This window comes from Ranitomeya imitator, chromosome 1 (assembly GCF_032444005.1).
Source record: "Ranitomeya imitator isolate aRanImi1 chromosome 1, aRanImi1.pri, whole genome shotgun sequence".
In the NCBI taxonomy this organism is placed as follows: Eukaryota; Metazoa; Chordata; class Amphibia; order Anura; family Dendrobatidae; genus Ranitomeya; species Ranitomeya imitator.
In genome coordinates this window covers 806,761,768-806,781,223 of record NC_091282.1, presented here as the reverse complement: position 1 = coordinate 806,781,223, position 19,456 = coordinate 806,761,768, and the positions used below count along the sequence as shown (strand labels likewise).

Sequence of the window (19,456 nt, the reverse complement as noted above, 5' to 3'; positions counted from 1 at the left end):
TGGAAAAGAAAGCACATGGTTTCATCACTGAGCAATCAGAACCTCTCTGTGACAAAACCGCCCCTGCTCCAATCTCAGAAGCATCAACCTCGACCTGGAACGGAAGAGAAACATCTGGCTGACACAACACAGGGGCAGAACAAAAACGATGCTTCAACTCCTGAAAAGCTTCCACAGCAGCAGAAGACCAATTAACCAAATCAGCACCCTTCTTGGTCAAATCGGTCAATGGTTTGGCAATGCTAGAAAAATTACAGATGAAGCGACGATAAAAATTAGCAAAGCCCAGGAACTTTTGCAGACTTTTCAGAGATGTCGGCTGAATCCAATCCTGGATGGCTTGGACCTTAACTGGATCCATCTCGATAGTAGAAGGGGTAAAGATGAACCCCAAAAATGAAACTTTCTGCACACCGAAGAGACACTTTGATCCCTTCACAAACAAAGAGTTAGCACGCAGGACCTGAAAAACCATTCTGACCTGCTTCACATGAGACTCCCAATCATCTGAGAAGATCAAAATGTCATCCAAGTAAACAATCAGGAATTTATCCAGATACTCACGGAAGATGTCATGCATAAAAGACTGAAACACAGATGGAGCATTGGCAAGTCCGAACGGCATCACTAGATACTCAAAATGACCCTCGGGCGTATTGAATGCAGTTTTCCATTCATCTCCTTGCCTGATTCTCACCAGATTATACGCACCACGAAGATCTATCTTAGTGAACCAACTAGCCCCCTTAATCCGAGCAAACAAGTCAGATAACAATGGCAAGGGATACTGAAATTTAACAGTGATCTTATTAAGAAGGCGGTAATCAATACACGGTCTCAGCGAACCATCCTTCTTGGCTACAAAGAAGAACCCTGCTCCCAGTGGTGATGACGATGGGCGAATATGTCCCTTCTCCAGGGATTCCTTCACATAACTGCGCATAGCGGCGTGTTCGGGCATGGATAAATTAAATAATCGACCTTTAGGGAATTTACTACCAGGAATCAAATTGATAGCACAATCACAATCCCTATGCGGAGGTAGAGCATCGGACTTGGGCTCTTCAAATACATCCTGATAATCAGACAAGAACTCTGGGACCTCAGAAGGGGTGGATGATGAAATCGACAAAAATGGAACATCACCATGTACCCCCTGACAACCCCAGCTGGATACCGACATGGAATTCCAATCCAATACAGGATTATGGGTTTGTAGCCATGGCAACCCCAACACGACCACATCATGCAGATTATGCAACACCAGAAAGCGAATAACTTCCTGATGTGCAGGAGCCATGCACATGGTCAGCTGGGCCCAGTATTGAGGTTTATTCTTGGCCAAAGGTGTAACATCAATTCCTCTCAATGGAATAGGACACCGCAAAGGCTCCAAGAAAAACCCACAACGTTTAGCATAATCCAAATCCATCAGATTCAGGGCAGCGCCCGAATCCACAAACGCCATGACAGAAAACGACGACAAAGAGCATATCAAGGTAATGGACAGAAGGAATTTGGACTGTACAGTACCAATGACGGCAGACCTAGCGGACCGCTTAGTGCGCTTAGGACAATCAGAAATAGCATGAGTGTAATCACCACAGTAGAAACACAGACCATTCAGACGTCTGTATTCCTGCCGTTTAACTCTAGTCATAGTCCTATCGCACTGCATAGGCTCAGGTTTAACCTCAGGCAGTACCGCCAAATGGTGCACAGATTTACGCTCGCGCAAGCGTCGACCGATCTGAATGGCCAAAGACAAAGACTCATTCAAACCAGCAGGCATAGGAAATCCCACCATGACATCCTTAAGAGCCTCAGAGAGACCCTTTCTGAACAAAGCTGCCAGCGCAGATTCATTCCACTGAGTGAGTACTGACCATTTCCTAAATTTCTGACAATATACTTCTATATCATCCTGACCCTGGCACAAAGCCAGCAAATTTTTCTCAGCCTGATCCACTGAATTAGGCTCATCGTACAGCAATCCGAGCGCCAGGAAAAACGCATCGACACTACTCAATGCAGGGTCTCCTGGCGCAAGAGAAAATGCCCAGTCTTGAGGGTCGCCGCGCAAAAAAGAAATAATAATCAAAACCTGTTGAATAGGATTACCAGAAGAATGAGGTTTCAAGGCCAGAAATAGCTTACAATTATTTTTGAAACTTAGAAACTTAGTTCTATCTCCAAAAAACAAATCAGGAATAGGAATTCTTGGTTCTAACATAGATTTCTGATCAATAGTATCTTGAATTTTTTGTACATTTATAACGAGATTATCCATTGAAGAGCACAGACCCTGAATATCCATGTCCACACCTGTGTCCAGAATCACCCAAATGTCTAGGGGAAAAAAAAAAAAGTGAACACAGAGCAGAAAAAAAAAAAATGATGTCAGAACTTTTTCTTTCCCTCTATTGAGAATCATTAGTTAGGCTCCTTGTACTGTTATGTTTGCTAATGACAGGTGTTATGAAGGCAATCCAGAAACACAGTGTGCTTAGCGATCAGAGCGCACACAGTGATCTGACAAATACCCAAAAATACAAGAACGAGCTCTGAGACGTGGAAACTCTGTAGACTGCACACCTGATCCTATCCTAAACACAACTAAAAGCTGTGGATTGCGCCTAACAACTACCTAGGCAACTCGGCACAGCCTAAGAAACTAGCTAGCCTGAAGATAGAAAAATAGGCCTGACTTGCCCCAGAGAAATTCCCCAAAGGAAAAGGCAGCCCCCCACATATAATGACTGTGAGTAAGATGAAAAGACAAAACGTAGGGATGAAATAGATTCAGCAAAGTGGGGCCCGATATTCTAGGACAGAGCGAGGACAGTAAAGCGAACTTTGCAGTCTACAAAAAACCCTAAAGCAAACCACGCAAAGGGGGCAAAAAAAAACCCACCGTGCCGAACTAACGGCACGGCGGTACACCCTTTGCGTCTCAGAGCTTCCAGCAAAACAAAAGACAAGCTGGACAGAAAAAAAGCAACAAAAAAGCAAAAGGCACTTAGCTATACAGAGCAGCAGGTCACAGGAACAATCAGGAGAAGCTCAGATCCAACACTGAAACATTGACAAGGAGCAAGGATAGCAGCATCAGGCGGAGTTAAGTAATGAAGCAGTTAACGAGCTCACCAAAACACCTGAGGGAGGAAGCTCAGAAGCTGCAGTACCACTTGTGACCACAGGAGTGAATTCAGCCACAGAATTCACAACAGCTGTCATCAATGGCTTCTTTCGGGCCTTGCCCCCTCTCAATCCTGCTTCCAAACATCTCTTCCTAACAGTTGATGTTGCTACCTCAATATTGCACTTTTCTTGCCATTCTCGCAGAAGCTGAGGAGAGGTGAGCTTTCCATTGGCAAGGGATGTTCTTATCAGTACTCTATCCTCCCTTTTAGTTGACTTTCTGGGCCGACCAGATCTGGGCCTGTCCTGGGTAATTCCAAGCTGCTTATGTTTCTGCAAAATTCTTACGACTGTACTCTGATAACAGCCGACCTTCCTTGCGATCTGGGGGCCAGTATAACCCTCTTCATGTAGCACCACAACTCGCACACGATCCTCCGCTGACAAAAATCTGAAGGCTCCCATCATAAAACTCTACAGTATGATTCACTAGATAGACCAACAGATAAAACAAACAAACAAAGCAAGCAGATGTGATGCAATGTAATGCAATGTGATTGGCTGCCATATCCCGGTTATGATTGGTCACAAGAACCTCATCTGTGATTGGCTAATTTTGGATCTGAAGCTGTACAATATTTAGTTCTGCTTTCAATTCCCATATTGTTGCAATAATTTCAGGCAAAACTGCTTCAAAAGCTAAAAATATTACAGGGAGAGAATGCAAAATTGTATTCTGAACAAAACCATATATAATATGTCATATTAGCATCGAAGATATTCGACAGAACACATTTAAAACTTGAAAAATCGATAAATTTATCCTATGCAGGACTTTTGAACACCACTGTATGTCATACCTCATAGAGTGACACTGGCCAGAATTGTAACATTTAGCCTGGTCATGAAGGTGAAAACAGGCTTGAGAGGTAAAGGGGTTAAGGTTTTTTTTTTCTGTTGCCATTTTAGCATGATTTTGTTAGACTTGATGTGTTAGACTCAATAAGTCACACTGAGAACACCACACTCCAGTTGCTTCATGTCATTACAGTGCCAGGAGAGCTGCAGTATGTGAGAGCCTGGTGCAAGGAAGATCATTATGGAAGAAACGTATGTCAGCCATTTGGCTAAGATCCCCTTATCTTTTGAAAAAAGCAGCTAGTACATTGATACACTGCACACTTGGTTTGGTATGCTTGTTCGTACACCAGGTGGCTCATATAGTCATCTGGTGGAAAGCATGGCTCCCTAGGATTGAGGTCATTTGGTCAGGGAAGATTGAAAGCCCGAAGTATAAAGTGCCCGATGAATGGTGATGCTGGGGTTTCTTAATTTACTGGGATTTGTAACCCACATGAATTTCAGCAAGTAGTACTTGCACTTCACTTCGTTCTTCTAGCCCATACCCTTTCCCGAGCCTTTTGGCTTTAGGATGGGGAATTATTTAAATTCCCGGTCGAAGGTCTGATCAGTATTACTTTGAGTAACCTTCACTATTCATTTTTATATTTATTTTCACTGTGTGTCACTCTTTACACACGTGTCTACTAGTCAATAGGATTTTGTCACGATGCCGTTGCTTCAAGGGTTCCTCTCTTGGCAGAGCTAGGGCAGGGGGATAGTTTGTGGCCATCAGGTTACGTTCCCCCTTGACAACTGGCTCTCCTCTTCAAGGAGGGGAGCACCTTGGTTCCCCTTTTCTGAGGGTGGGAGAACAGTCGAAGGCTGCAAGTTTCTTGCTTGGGTGGCAACTCAGGCAGATGCTGGAAGTTAAATCAGGTCTCTTTTGGCTTTGGCTAGAAGAGGATATTTGTCCCTGACACTCGCTGTGGCCTTTAGGCTTGGAGGGACGGGGAATGGTTTGGGGGACCCATCTCCTGGGAGAAGCGATAGTCATATACAACGCTCTAGACCTACCACAGATATTGGGATACACCTTCAATCTCCTTACTCCCTGATACATGCAGTAGATCCAGAGTGTTATATGTGACAAACGTTGCCCCCATGATGATCTTCACTTCTACAGGCGCTTCCATACTGTAATTCTCCTTCTCTCCTGATGCTGTAATGACAGGAATGGACAGGAGTGATGAGTTCTCAGGATAGTCAAGTAAGACACTTCAGTTTCACCAGATCATGCTGAAAATTGCTATCATTCTCTATGGACATTTCTTTTTTTTCGTTTTCAGTGAATTATATGTTTAAAAAAAATGCAATGAAAGGAGGCTCTTTAAATGTTTTTTACATAATTGCATAATCCTATAACCACAAAATAGATTGATAAGTGCAATTAGCTGGTCTGACTGCTGGGACACGTACTGATCTCCAGAATCATGCTCAGTTATTTCTATCAGCCCAGCATGCTCATTACCACTCTATTCATACAGGGGGCTGGGGTTCTACATTTTCATGATCAAAGGGGTTCCTAGCGCTCAGACCGAAAACCTACCTGTAAATAAATGATAAATTGGGTAATTGGAAAACCCTTTAAGTGACATGTAAAATTATGTAGAAACACAAAAAGTAGTTGGTATTTGAAGTAGAATTTACAACTCACCTGAAACACCACTACTTTTCCATCATCCGACTGCAGGTAGAAAGTCCAGGTAGATGAAATGAAGCTCTGAGCTGAACTCACAATGTCGTTGCAGAAGCCAGAGATCAGGTCAAGCATAGAAAAGGAAGTGGGAAGTCTGAGATCCAGCATCTACATTTTAGGGATGAATGAAAATATTAAGGAACTAGACAAGACATCAAAATATAATTGACACAGTATGATGGTGAATCGAGATGGAGATAGCCTGACAGCACCCATGCCTAGCCAATAACCAAGAGATTGATCAAAGAACAAAATAACTTTTAGTATGTGGACCTGGTGGAATAAGACAGTTTGTCTGTCCCCAAAGGAATGAAATCTAGAAGGTATTTAACTGAGCTCAGTGATGTCCAAAGTGCTATGAAGCATTGAACTCAAGTTAAATGTAAAAATGAGCTCTTTTTCACGAATGTGTGAAACCAGCATTAAGTCGGATTCAGAGGCAGTGTTTTAGTGTTTTGGGGATTTTTCGTGGCATTTTCATGATGTGGCTAGATATTCCTTTAACCCCTCTGTGACCTTAGACGTACTATCCCGTCGAGGTGCCCTGGGCTTATCTGACCCTGGACGGGATAGTACGTCATAGCCGATCGGCCGCGCTCACGGGGGGAGCGCGGCCGATCGTGGCCGGGTGTATCGCAGCTGACATCCGGCAGTATGTGCCAGGAGCGGTCACGGACCGCCCCCGGCACATTAACCCCTGGCACACCGCGATCAAACATGATCGCGATGTGCCGGCGGTGCAGGGAAGCACCGCGCAGGGAGGGGGCTCCCTGCGGGCTTCCCTGAGACCCCCGGAGCAACGCGATGTGATCGCGTTGCTGCGAGGGTCTCACCTCCCTCCCTGCTTCCTCCAGCCCCGGATCCAAGATGGCCGCGGATCCGGGTCCTGCAGGGAGGGAGGTGGCTTCACAGAGCCTGCTCAGAGCAGGCACTGTGAAGGCTGCAGCGCTGCATGTCAGATCAGTGATCTGACAGAGTGCTGTGCAAACTGTCAGATCACTGATCTGTGATGTCCCCCCCTGGGACAAAGTAAAAAAGTAAAAAAAAATTTTTCCAAATGTGTAAAAAAAAAAAAAAAAAAAATTCCAAAATAATGAAAAAAAAAAATATTATTCCCATAAATACATTTCTTCATCTAAATAAAAAAAAACCCAATAAAAGTACACATATTTAGTATCGCCGCGTCCGTAACGACCCGACCTATAAAACTGTCCCACTAGTTAACCCCTTCAGTAAACACCGTAAGAAAAAAAAAAAAAAACGAGGCAAAAAACAACGCTTTATTATCATACCACCGAACAAAAAGTGGAATAACACGCGATCAAAAGGACAGATATCAATAACCATGGTACCGCTGAAAGCGTCATATTGTCCCGCAAAAAACGAGCCACCATACAGCATCATCAGCAAAAAAATAAAAAAGTTATAGTCCTGAGAATAAAGCGATGCAAAAATAATTATTTTTTCTGTAAAATAGTTTTTATCGTATAAAAGCGCCAAACCATAAAAAAATGGGGCTCTGCAAACGCAATGTGATGCCTGCAGACCAATCCATCTAAGTCTGCATTCCAAATGATGCTCCTTCCCTTCCGAGCCCTCCCATGCGCCCAAACGGTGGTTCCCCCCCCACATGTCAGGTATCAGCGTACTCAGGACAAATTGGACAACAACATTTAGGGTCCAATTTCTCCTGCTAACCTTGGAAAAATACAAAACTGGGGGCTAAAATATAATTTTTGTGGAAAAAAAAAAAATTTTTATTTGCACGGCTCTGCGTTATAAACTGTAGTGAAATACTTGGGGGTTCAAAGCTCTCACAACACATCAAGATGAGTTCCTTAGGGGGTCTACTGTTTAGGTACATTAGGGGCTCTGCAAACGCAATGTGACGCCTGCAGACCATTCCATCTAAGTCTGCATTCCAAATGGCGCTCCTTCCCTTCCGAGCCCTCCCATGCGCCCAAACGGTGATTCCCCCCCACATATGGGGTATCAGCGTACTCAGGACAAATTGGACAACAACTTTTGGGGTCCAATTTCTCCTGTTACCCTAGGGAAAATACAAAGCTGGGGGCTAAAAAATAATTTTTGTGGGAAAAAAATTTTGTTTTATTTTTATGGCTCTGCATTATAAACTTCTGTGAAGTCCTTGGTGGGTCAAAGTGCTCACCACACATCCAGATAAGTTCCTTAGGGGGTCTACTTTCCAAAATGGTGTCACTTGTGGGGGGTTTCAATGTTTAGGCACATCAGTGGCTCTCCAAACGCAACATGGCGTCCCATCTCAATTCCTGTCAATTTTGCATTGAAAAGTCAAACGGCGCTCCTTCCCTTCCGAGCTCTCCCATGCGCCCAAACAGTGGTTTACTGCCACATATGGGGTATCAGCGTACTCAGGACAAATTGGACAACAACTTTTGAGGTCCAATTTCTTCTCTTACCCTTGGAAAAATAAAAAATTGGGGGCAAAAATATAATTTTTGTGAAAAAATATGATTTTTTATTTTTACGGTTCTGCATTATAAACTTCTGTGAAGCACTTGGTGGGTCAAAGTGCTCACCACACCTCTAGATAAGTTCCTTAGGGGGTCTACTTTCCAAAATGGTGTCACTTGTGGGGGGTTTCAATGTTTAGGCACATCAGTGGCTCTCCAAACGCAACATGGCGTCCCATCTCAATTTCTGTCAATTTTGCATTGAAAAGTCAAACGGCGCTCCTTCCCTTCCGAGCTCTCCCATGCGCCCAAACAGTGGTTTACTGCCACATATGGGGTATCAGCGTACTCAGGACAAATTGGACAACAACTTTTGAGGTCCAATTTCTTCTCTTACTCTTGGAAAAATAAAAAATTGGGGGCAAAAATATAATTTTTGTTAAAAAATATGATTTTTTATTTTTACGGTTCTGCATTATAAACTTCTGTGAAGCACTTGGTGGGTCAAAGTGCTCACCACACATCCAGATAAGTTCCTTAGGGGGTCTACTTTCCAAAATGGTGTCACTTGTGGGGGGTTTCAATGTTTAGGCACATCAGTGGCTCTCCAAACGCAACATGGCGTCCCATCTCAATTCCTGTCAATTTTGCATTGAAAAGTCAAACGGCGCTCCTTCACCTTCCGAGCTCTCCCATGTGCCCAAACAGTGGTTTACTGCCACATATGGGGTATCAGCGTACTCAGAACAAATTGGACAACAACTTTTGGGGTCCATTTTCTCCTGTTACCCTTGGTAAAATAAAACAAATTGGAGCTGAAGTAAATTTTTTGTGTAAAAAAGTTAAATGTTCATTTTTATTTAAACATTCCAAAAATTCCTATTAAACACCTGAAGGGTTAATAAACTTCTTGAATGTGGTTTTGAGCACCTTGAGGGGTGCAGTTTTTAGAATGGTGTCACACTTGGGCATTTTCTATCATATAGACCCCTCAAAATGACTTCAAATGAGACGTGCTCCCTAAAAAAAAATGGTGTTGTAAAAATGAGAAATTGCTGGTCAACTTTTAACCCTTATAACTCCCTAACAAAAAAAAATTTGGTTCCAAAATTATGCTGATGTAAAGGAGACATGTGGGAAATGTTACTTATTAAGTATTTTGTGTGACATATCTCTGTGATTTAATTGCATAAAAATTCAAAGTTTGAAAATTGCGAAATTTTCAAAATTTTTGCCAAATTTCCGTTTTTTTCACAAATAAACGCAGGTACTAACAAATAAATTTTACCACTATCATGAAGTACAATATGTCACGAGAAAACAATGTCAGAATCACCAGGATCCGTTGAAGCGTTTCGGAGTTATAACCTCATAAATGGACAGTGGTCAGAATTGTAAAAATTGGCCTGGTCATTGACGTGCAAACCACCCTTGGGGGTAAAGGGGTTAAAGTCTAAAAGCAAAAGAAAAAAGTGAGCTGCACAGCCTTCCTTCTTCCGGCAGATCAGCAGCAGTGAGTGGTGACAGACTGACTTCAGTATAGGGGGTGCTCGCATGGAAGATAGATGCAAACATGTAGACAAGAACAGAAAATGCGGCAGCACTCACCCACTCACTCTCAAGAGACCCGTAGAAGCGCTTGGATCAGCGCGAAACAGCCGTCGTCGTTCACCTGCTCACCTCCCGTCCATCTGCACTCCCTCGGACCGCAAGGCTGTATTTTTTCACGTTTTGAATAAAGAATTGGACCACAGATGGGTGAGTGCTGCCGCATTTTCTGTTCTTGTCTACATGATTCCTTTAAAGTCTGTTGCTAAATATTGACTAGAAGCGCAGCATTTGCACTATTAGACTTCAAATAATGGCATAAACATGTAAAAAATGTGTCTACACCGAAAATTCCATAAAAAATACCTTTAACTCCTTCACAACATTTCATATACCTATACGCCATGGTTGAGAAGGAGTTCCCAACCAATGATGAACAGTCATGCTGATCATGCAGGCACTGTATCCGAAGACACGGTAATCACATGATGGTGCCTGTTGTTTCTGATAGCCAATCACAAAAATGTCAATGTTTCGTCAAATTAAATTGTACCCCAGACTATTTTAGAAAGTGCCATCACTTCTGCTGCAATGTTTTGGCAAATTAAATTGTACCCAGGCTATTTTAGACAGTGCCATCACTTCTGCTGCTATTGAAGACTTGAAGAATGAAGACGTTCCTATTCTGTTCCTGTCCCGCTTTTTCTAATCCACTCCAATCCCTCACTCCTCACCTTTAGGCCGGAGTCACACTCAGCGTAGGGAAATACGGTCCGTATTTTACATGCGTAATACGCAGAAATATTCCCAAAATAGTGATCCGTATGTCATCCGTAGGCAGGGTGTGTCAGCGTATTTTGCGCATGTAAACCTCCGTATGTAATTTGTATGGCATCCGTACAGCGAGATTTTCTCGCCAGCTTGCAAAACGGACATACAATGGGTCCATGGGCTCAAATATTCATGGAAACATATATACAGTCTATATATATATATATATATATATATATATATATATACATATATATATGTCAGATGTCAGTGAGAGCGTGGGAATTTTTCTGAATATTTTCTCACGCTCGAGATCATCTGAGGTTATACCAGCAGGGGGCGCAGCACCGCAAGTCTAGGTAGCTACGTTCCCCTGCTTTCCATTCATTCCCCAGTTTTTACAGGCAGGGCGGGCGGCTGCATTAGCAGGCTCCTTCTTATAAAATTATTTAACCCCCTCAGATGGATTTACTGCGTGGGACAAGACTGAATGACGGAAGGTATGGGATATTGTTGATTTTTTTTTTTGTAACTTTGCTTCAGGTGACAAGGGTCTTCAATTGGATTGAGAGTATAATAAACTATTACAACACACTGTGTCTTTATTTCAATAAAATACTTTTTTCCTAATGTGTGTGCGTTTTATTAACTATTTACTACTATTGGATTAATAATGGATAGGTGTCTTATTGACGCCTCTCCATTATTAACCTGGCTTAATGTCACCTTACAATAGCAAGGTGACATTAACCCTTTATTACCCCATATCCCACCGCTACACGGGAGTGGGAAGAGAGAGGCTAACATCTTACAGATATGCCTTTTCTGGGGTGGCTGGGGGCAGATGTTTTTAGCCAGGGGTCAATATTTATGATCCCTCTTTAGGCTATTAATATCTGCCCTCAGTCACTGGCTTTCCCACTCTGGCGGAGAAAATTGTGTGGGAGCCCACGCCAATTTTTTCCGTGATTTAACCCTTTATTTTAATAGCTAGAGCCCCCAAATTTTGCACACAGACACTTGGAACATTATTAATGAGGAATATGTTAAAAAATAAGGGATATGAAATGGTTTAATGTATGTAAACCATGTCTCATATCCTGTCGTGTTTGGGAAGGAGATAGCAAAAGCCGGCAATTGAATTACCGGCTTTTCTGCTATGCAGCGCTGTATGAAATATAAATACATTATATATATATATATGTGTGTGTGTCTCACTGACATATATATATATATATATATATATATATATATATACCTATTCTATGTGTAGACATGTATTTTAGCTATTCTATTCTAACCTGTCAGTGTGATTTTACTGTACACTGCGCTGAATTGCCAGCTTTTCTATAGAACACCGCTGCGTATTTCTCGCAAGTCACACTGCTGGTCCATGTGCAATCCGTATTTTTCTCACCCCCATTGACTTTCATTGGCGGATTTTTTGCGCAATACGCTGACAAACGCAGCATGCTGCGATTTTCTATGCCTGTAAAATATGGCAGAGAAATATATACGGCAGATAGGAGCTGCCCCATAGAGAATCATTGGTCCGTGTGCAACTCGCTAGTGTGACCCCAGCCTAACCCCTCCCCAAATCCCTTCACCAAACCCTTCTGAAAAAGAGTGCTGAACAGGAATTGATTGTTTGATTTTTGGCGTTTTTTGTCATTTGGCACCACTTTTGTGAACACGTTCTTCTGTCGCTGAACGCCGACCAAGATTTTTTGTTTCCTGTCCATTTCCTCCTTTCTCCCTTTGTACCACCTCCGTGCGTGTATTCTGAAGCCCCTGATCAGTCGTTGACATCACTGATCAGCATACAGTTGTTTGTTTGTTTTTCAAAAAGTGTAAAAAAAAAAGAATCAAATAAAAATAATATTTTAGATTAGCTGATAGGGCTAGATTAGGGACAGTGGTATCCACAATGAAAACCTACTGTAGTAACCAGTTTATACTACTGTATTTTTTACTACAATTTACCAGTAAGTAATCATAATTTGTGGCAGATAGTTGCAGATGTCTGTTTACTAACTGCAGGTTCACAATTTTAGTGGAAAATTATTCTAGTAATTATACTACAGTTTTTTCTACTAATTCATACTTGTATAATACTTGAATTTTTACATATAATAAAGATCAGATCTTGTCTAACATTAAGACCTAACGGAGTTCTTGTGTTTAACTTGACTCTGTTCAAAATTTTCCTTTTAAAATTACCTCCCCTAATTGGTTTATAGATTTTTTTCTATGCCCATGAATGTTAGTGTGGGCAGATCTCAATTGTGCCTAGGTGAATGTGTCTCCTGATGCAATGTTTCAAAGGTCCTATAGTGCAATTTGCATATTGTATATGACATGCTGTACATTTTAATAAATAAATAGCACCGGCCATGCTACAGTTTATAGTTTATGAAATTTTTGATGTTAAAACTCTGTCCTGTAGTTATGGAAGAAAAATATTGTTTTAGATGTACAGTTGTGTGAAAAAGTGTTTGCCCCTTCTTGCTTTTCAATTTGTTTGCATGTTTGTCACACTTAAATATTTCAGATCACCAGACAAATTTAAATATTAGAAAAAGATAACACAAGTAAACACAAAATGCAGTTTTTAAACGAAGGTCTTTATTACTAAGGGAAAGAGAAATCCAAACCTAACTATAAAAGAAATGATGAAACAATGGGATATAAAACTGTTGCATAATTTGGTCGCAGAAGAAACTTGTAAGAGTAGCTTATATGGGGTATTTCAACTTTTATCTACACAGAACATGAGGTACATGCATCAGCTTCTTAATACAGCATAACAGGAAGTCTAAAGGACATTTTACCAGAGAGAAAGTGAAACAAAAGTCCAACAATTATAAGCATTACATTCAGCTAAGCATATAACAGTAACAACATCACCATCTACGGTCAGAAAAGTGTAAACTCCTCCTGCACACAAATAAGTCTGTTTCTATTGCATATCTGCCAACATCCTTTCTCAACAGTAATGACTTATTCAGTTAAGCCTAATTTCTTCATCAGTCTCTGATGTCTTTCAGCATTCAATGCCTTTGTGAAAATATCCGCTGTCATATCTTCAGTTGGGCAGTACTCTAAATTTAGGATTCCTTGTTCTTGCTGATCTCTCAAGAAGTGAAACTTCACATCAATGTGTTGAGTTCTTGGATTAACTCTTTCCATCTGAGCAAGAACTAGACATCCTTGATTGTCCTCATACTGTAAGGTTCTCAGTATTTTTGCTATATCTGCTGTTGCTTTCTGTTATTGAAACCTAACTTTTCCATCAGCCATTTTGCTTTGTCCTGCTACAGCTACTTTGGCCTGAGTCAGCATGGAGTTTCTAGCTTCTATGTTTCCGCCCTGTTCTCCGCCTCTTGCCTTTATAAGCAGCCTCAGCTGTTCAATCAGTGCTTCTGAATCATGTCTGCAGTCAGCCTGTGACCTGCTTCTGGAAGTCTTGCACTTAGTATTCTTTCCATCTTCTACTGTGGATCTCTGGGACACTTGTGGACACTGGAACTCTGCTGCATGCTAATCTACATTCGCAAGGGAAGTAACAGAGAGAGAGACTCTGAACCAGTTTCTGCTTAATGTTGAACTTAACCTTTAATTCTGACCTGCCGGGTCATCTACCGTGTCTCCTGCCTGTGTACCTGCTATTGTGTAAAGCCTTTTTTCCTGAGGCATACTTGTATGCAGTAATACAAGCAAGTCATAACTAAACCTGTGTCTACTGTGTCTTCCTCGCATCCAAACACAAGACTCTAAACAGACTATGTGCAATACATCACACATACATCTTTGTTGGTTCCAATTGTTGTTGTCCTAAGTCTGTTAGCAGTTGTCTTAATCCTAGAACTTCTTGACTGGCATGTGCTACAGCGACATATTCTGCTTCTGTCGACGACAGTGTTACTATAGATTGTTTCTTACTAGTTGGTCCGCCTGAGAGCAAGAAAAGATAGCCACTGGTAGATTTCCTGTCAATTGGATCTCCAGCCCAGTCTGCATCAACATATCTGGTTAAAATGCATTTCTCACTTGCAGGTAGTTTCAATTTAACACTCCTAGTCCCTTTCAAATAACGGATTACTCTCTTTACTGCATCTGCTCAAAATTCCCACGGCTGCTGTAATGTCTGGCCTTCTAACAGTCGCAAGACATAATAATTTTTCCATTGCCCTTCTGAACTGTTTATTATTTGGAAATAGATTCTGTTCACTACTTATTTCCTTCAGATAGTTGGTTTCCATTGGATACTTTACTGGTTTTGCATCTTTCAATCCAAATTTTTCGATTATGTCTTGAATCATGTGATTTTTATTAAGAAGAAAACTCCTGTCTTCTCTTTCTATCTGTATTCATAGGTACTGTTTCACAGTTCCCAGATCTTTGATCTCGAAGTGTTGATCGAAAGTTTTCACTTTCTCCACTTCATCTCTTTCTTTTTCAAAACAATCTAAAATATCGTCCACATATATCAGCACATAGATCCATCTGTCTGTCAGTCTCTTTGTATAAAGACAAGGATCCGCTTTGCTTCTTTGAAAATGTTCATTAATGAGTACTTCTGTGATTTTATCATTCTATGCTTTAGCGGCTTGTTTTAAACCGCATGTACTTTTCTGTGGCTTACAAATCGTGTTTGGTTTCAGTTTATCCTTGAATCCTGGGGGTTGCTCCATGTAAATGTCTTCTGCTAAATCTCCATTCAGAAATGGCTACCTTTACATCCATGTTTCAACTGCATTTACTTCGTTGCTGCAACTGCAAACAAAGTTCTGATTGTGGTGTGTTTGACAACTGGAGCAAATGTCTCATCATAGTCTTCTCCATATTTCTGAGAATAGCCTTCAGCTACGAGTCTTGCTCGGTATCGATCAGCTGTGCCGCCTGCTTGGTATTTTACTTTAAAAACCCATTTACATCCTATAGCCTTTTTTTCTTTTGGTAGTTCTGTCAGTGTCCATGTCTTTGAATCATGCATGGATTTTATTTCTGTTTCTGCAGCCTTTATCCATTTGATGGCCTCTTCTTCTGAAAGTTGAGATATGTCCTCCCAAGATGTAGGTTCATATATTTTATTTGTACTTGCCTTGTATGATACGTTGAGGTTGTCTTCTCTTGTTTTCTCTTATTGAGCATCTTGGTTCTGTGTCTGTATGGAGCTGTATCTCTTGACTTTCAGTTTTTTGATTTTCATCAATTTCCACTTCTTTCTCATCACATGTTCCTGCAGTTATATCACTGTCCTTTCTCTGTTTTCCTTTCCAGTGATGTCATTATGTCATCATTTAGATCTTCAATGAATGTTACACTGTTACTGTGATTCTGTCTGTCTTGGGATCGAGGATACTGTATCCTTTGCAATTGTCACTATATCCGATAAATATTCCTTCAATGGTTCTGTTTCGAAGTTTGGAGCGTTTTCTTCTGGAATAAACACAAAAACTTTGCAACCAAAAACTCTTAAATGATTCACACTTGGTTTCTTACCTTGCCACAGTTCACATCTTTTTGTTTCAGTTTTCTTGAAAAAAGTCTGTTTGGATAAGTAGCTGTCATTGCTACTTCACCCCAGTATTTCTCTGGTAGTTTTGAGTCTGTTAGCATGCATCTTATCATTTCCGTCAGAGTTCTGTTTTTTCTTTCTGCTACCCCGTTCTGTTGTATAGAACAGTCTTTTGATGCTCTATTCCATTCTGTCTTAAGTGGTTTTCTATTTGGTGTCCTGTAAATTTACCTCCATTATCACTTCTGATGATGATTGGCTTCCTCTGAAACTTGGTATTTGACTTTGTCACATAGTCTTCTAATTTTAAAAAAATGTCACTTTTGTTCTTTATCTAGTACGTGACTGTGTATCTTAAGTAGTCATCTATGAAGGCCACCATATATATATTACCTCCTGATGTGGTCACTTTGATGCGGCCACATACATCAGTGTGTACCAAGTCAAGTGGTATTGTGCTTTTTGTCTCACTCTCTTTAGGTATAGATACTCTTGTAGCTTTAGATTTTATACAACATTCACATTTTACGGTAATTGAGCAATCAGATATCAATAGGTCTTTTGTCAAATTCTTCTTTTGTAACGCCATTATACTCTCAGAATGTCTGTGTCCTAGACATCTATGCCACACGTGAATACAATTCTTGTGATCATGTGTACATAACTTAATCTGTTCCTTTAATGTGTCTAGATGATATAATTGTTCACCTGCTTTGACATTAATTATTACTTTATCTCCCACTAGGATTGTACAGTTATCACCTTTGAATTTTACAGTAAGGGTACCGTCACACTATACGATTTACCTACGATCACGACCAGCGATATGACCTGGCCGTGATCGTAGGTAAATCGTAGTGTGGTCGCTGGGGAGCTGTCACACAGACAGCTCTCCAGCGACCAACGATGCCGAGGTCCCTGGGTAACCAGGGTAAACATCGGGTAACTAAGCGCAGGACCGCGCTTAGTTACCCGATGTTTACCCTGGTTACAAGCGTTAAACTAAAAAAAACAAACAGCACATACTTACATTCTGGTGTCCGTCAGGTCCCTTGCAGTCTGCTTCCCGCACTCAGTGACTGCCGGCCGTAAAGTGAAAGTGAAAGCACAGCCGCTGTGCTCTGCTTTCACTTTACGGCCAGCAGTCACAGTGCGGGAAGCAGAGACGGCAAGGGACCTGACGGACACCAGAATGTAAGTATGTGCTGTTTGTTTTTTTTTAGTTTAATGCTTGTAACCAGGGTAAACATCGGGTAACTAAGCGCGGTCCTGCGCTTAGTTACCCGATGTTTACCCTGGTTACAAGCGAACGCATCGCTGGATCGCATCGCTAGATCGCTAGATCGGTGTCACACACACCGATCTAGCGATGACAGCGGGAGATCCAGCGATGAAAGAAAGTTCCATACGATCTGCTACGACGTACGATTCTCAGCAGGATCCCTGATCGCTGCTGCGTGTCAGACACAGCGACATCGTAACGATATCGCTGGAACGTCACGAATCGTACCGTCGTAGCGATCTAAATGTTATAGTGTGACGGTACCCTAAGTCCTTTGGCTGTCAGATGCTTTACGGATAACAATCCTCCTTCTAGTCCTTGAACATATAACACTTTACTAGTAATTTTGAATTATTATGCCCAAATCTATCAGGACAGATTAGCCTTCCTTGTCCAATACCTTCTGTGGTTATTTTACTCGCATCTGCAAGATAAATTGTTTCCTTCTTATTTTGATCAAGTTCAGTAAAAAAGCTTTTATCACTAGTCATGTGACTTGTTGCTCCTGAGTCAATAAACCAGCCTGACGATGACTCTTTATCAGTTACTTTAAATGTACCATTCCAGTGATCTGTATGTGGGTTATAAATTGAACTTTTTACTTTCTGTCTATTCTCCTTTGGGTGTAATTTCTGATGTTCTGCTTTTCATATAGTAAAGTCTTTCTTTAAATGTCCCTTTTTCTTACATCTGAAACATTCTCTTGTCTCTGTATTATGGGGCTTCTTGTCTGTCGCTTTAAGAGCATTTTCACTAATCCAGAAGAATCATTTGTTTGCTATTTCCTTCTATGATATTCATCTACAAGTCTGGTATTTACAAACTCTGCTTCAGGTCTTGTCTCTAGTGCATTTATCAGAGCAGTGCATGTATCTGGTAAACTGCACAATAATATTGTTGCTATATGGTTTTCCTTAATGTCTTCACTGACTGATCTCAGCTGTGTTACCACCTCCATCATGGAGTTTATATGCTCCTGCATGTCTTTCCTTGCACTTAATCTCATCTTGTTAAGTTTTCTTAGTAGGAATAGTTTGTGATTTAAGCTGGATCTTTCATGTAGCTTTCTCAATGTTTCCCACATTCGCTCTGCTGTATTCTCATTTCTTATGTAGATTAACTGATCATCCTCCACTTATAAGCTGATAGTAGCTCTTGCTCGTCTGTTTTTCTTATTCTATGTCTGATTATTATCATTGGGTCTGTCTGTAGTAATTACCTCCCATAAATCATCTTTAGACAATAACATCTCCACTTTGAACTTCCATAACTGATAGTTCTCATTGTTCAGCTTAGCTACTTTGAGTTTCAGGTCTGAACTGCTGCTTATCTTTAACTTATTTGTCTTACTTGTTTGGAGAGAATTGATATGAAGTATTCTTTTGCATTCACCAAGTCATTTTTGTCTTCTATGCTGGGCCCATAACCTGTTGCATAGTTTGGTCGCAGAAGAAACTTGTGAGAGAAGATTATATGGGGTAATTCAACTTTTATCTACACAGAAAATGAGGTACATGCATCAGCTTCTTAATACAGCATAACAGGAAGTCTGAAGGACCTTTTACCAGAGAGAAAGTGAAACCAAAGTACAAGCATATGCTTTACACTCAGCTAAGCATATAACAGTAACAACATCGCCATCTACTGTCAGAAAAGTGTAAACTCCTCCTGCACACAAATAAGTCTGTATCTGTTGCATATCTGCTAACAATTATCACCTCTACATTGATAATTTTTACACCAGCATCCCACTCTTGAGGACCCTCTCTGCCAGAGGTACAGCTGCATGTGGCACCCTGTGAAAAAAATCAGCAAGGCTTCCCTAAGACGCTAATTGGACAAATACTGAGAAAAGGCGAAAGCAGATCCCAATGCAGCGACAACATGCTGGTGGTCAAGTATAAGGACAAAAAAGATGCCCTTATCTTGACCACCATACACCATGACAACAGCTCCCTTGTCAGTGTTCGTGTGACCACCACACAAGGCCCAAAGCCAGATTGTGTCTTGGATTACAATCGGTACATGGGGTGTGTAGATCTTTCAGATCAAGTCCTCAAGCCATTCAGTGCCATGCGAAAAGCTAAAGTATGGTACAAAAAATTGGCCATGCACATTGTACAGATGGCAAAGTACAATGCTTCTGTGCTGTTCCGATC

At 41.2% G+C, this 19,456-nt stretch overlaps 1 protein-coding gene across 1 annotated transcript in view; it reads right to left on the bottom strand.

The window, feature by feature from the left end:
* Positions 1-19,456, bottom strand: part of TMEM59L (transmembrane protein 59 like) — a 162,902-nt gene that overhangs the window by 57,847 nt on the left and 85,599 nt on the right. The window contains exon 4 of the mRNA XM_069738989.1: positions 5,699-5,848. Within this exon, the coding sequence (XP_069595090.1) occupies positions 5,699-5,848 (150 nt within the window). The remainder of the gene's footprint in view (positions 1-5,698; positions 5,849-19,456) is intronic.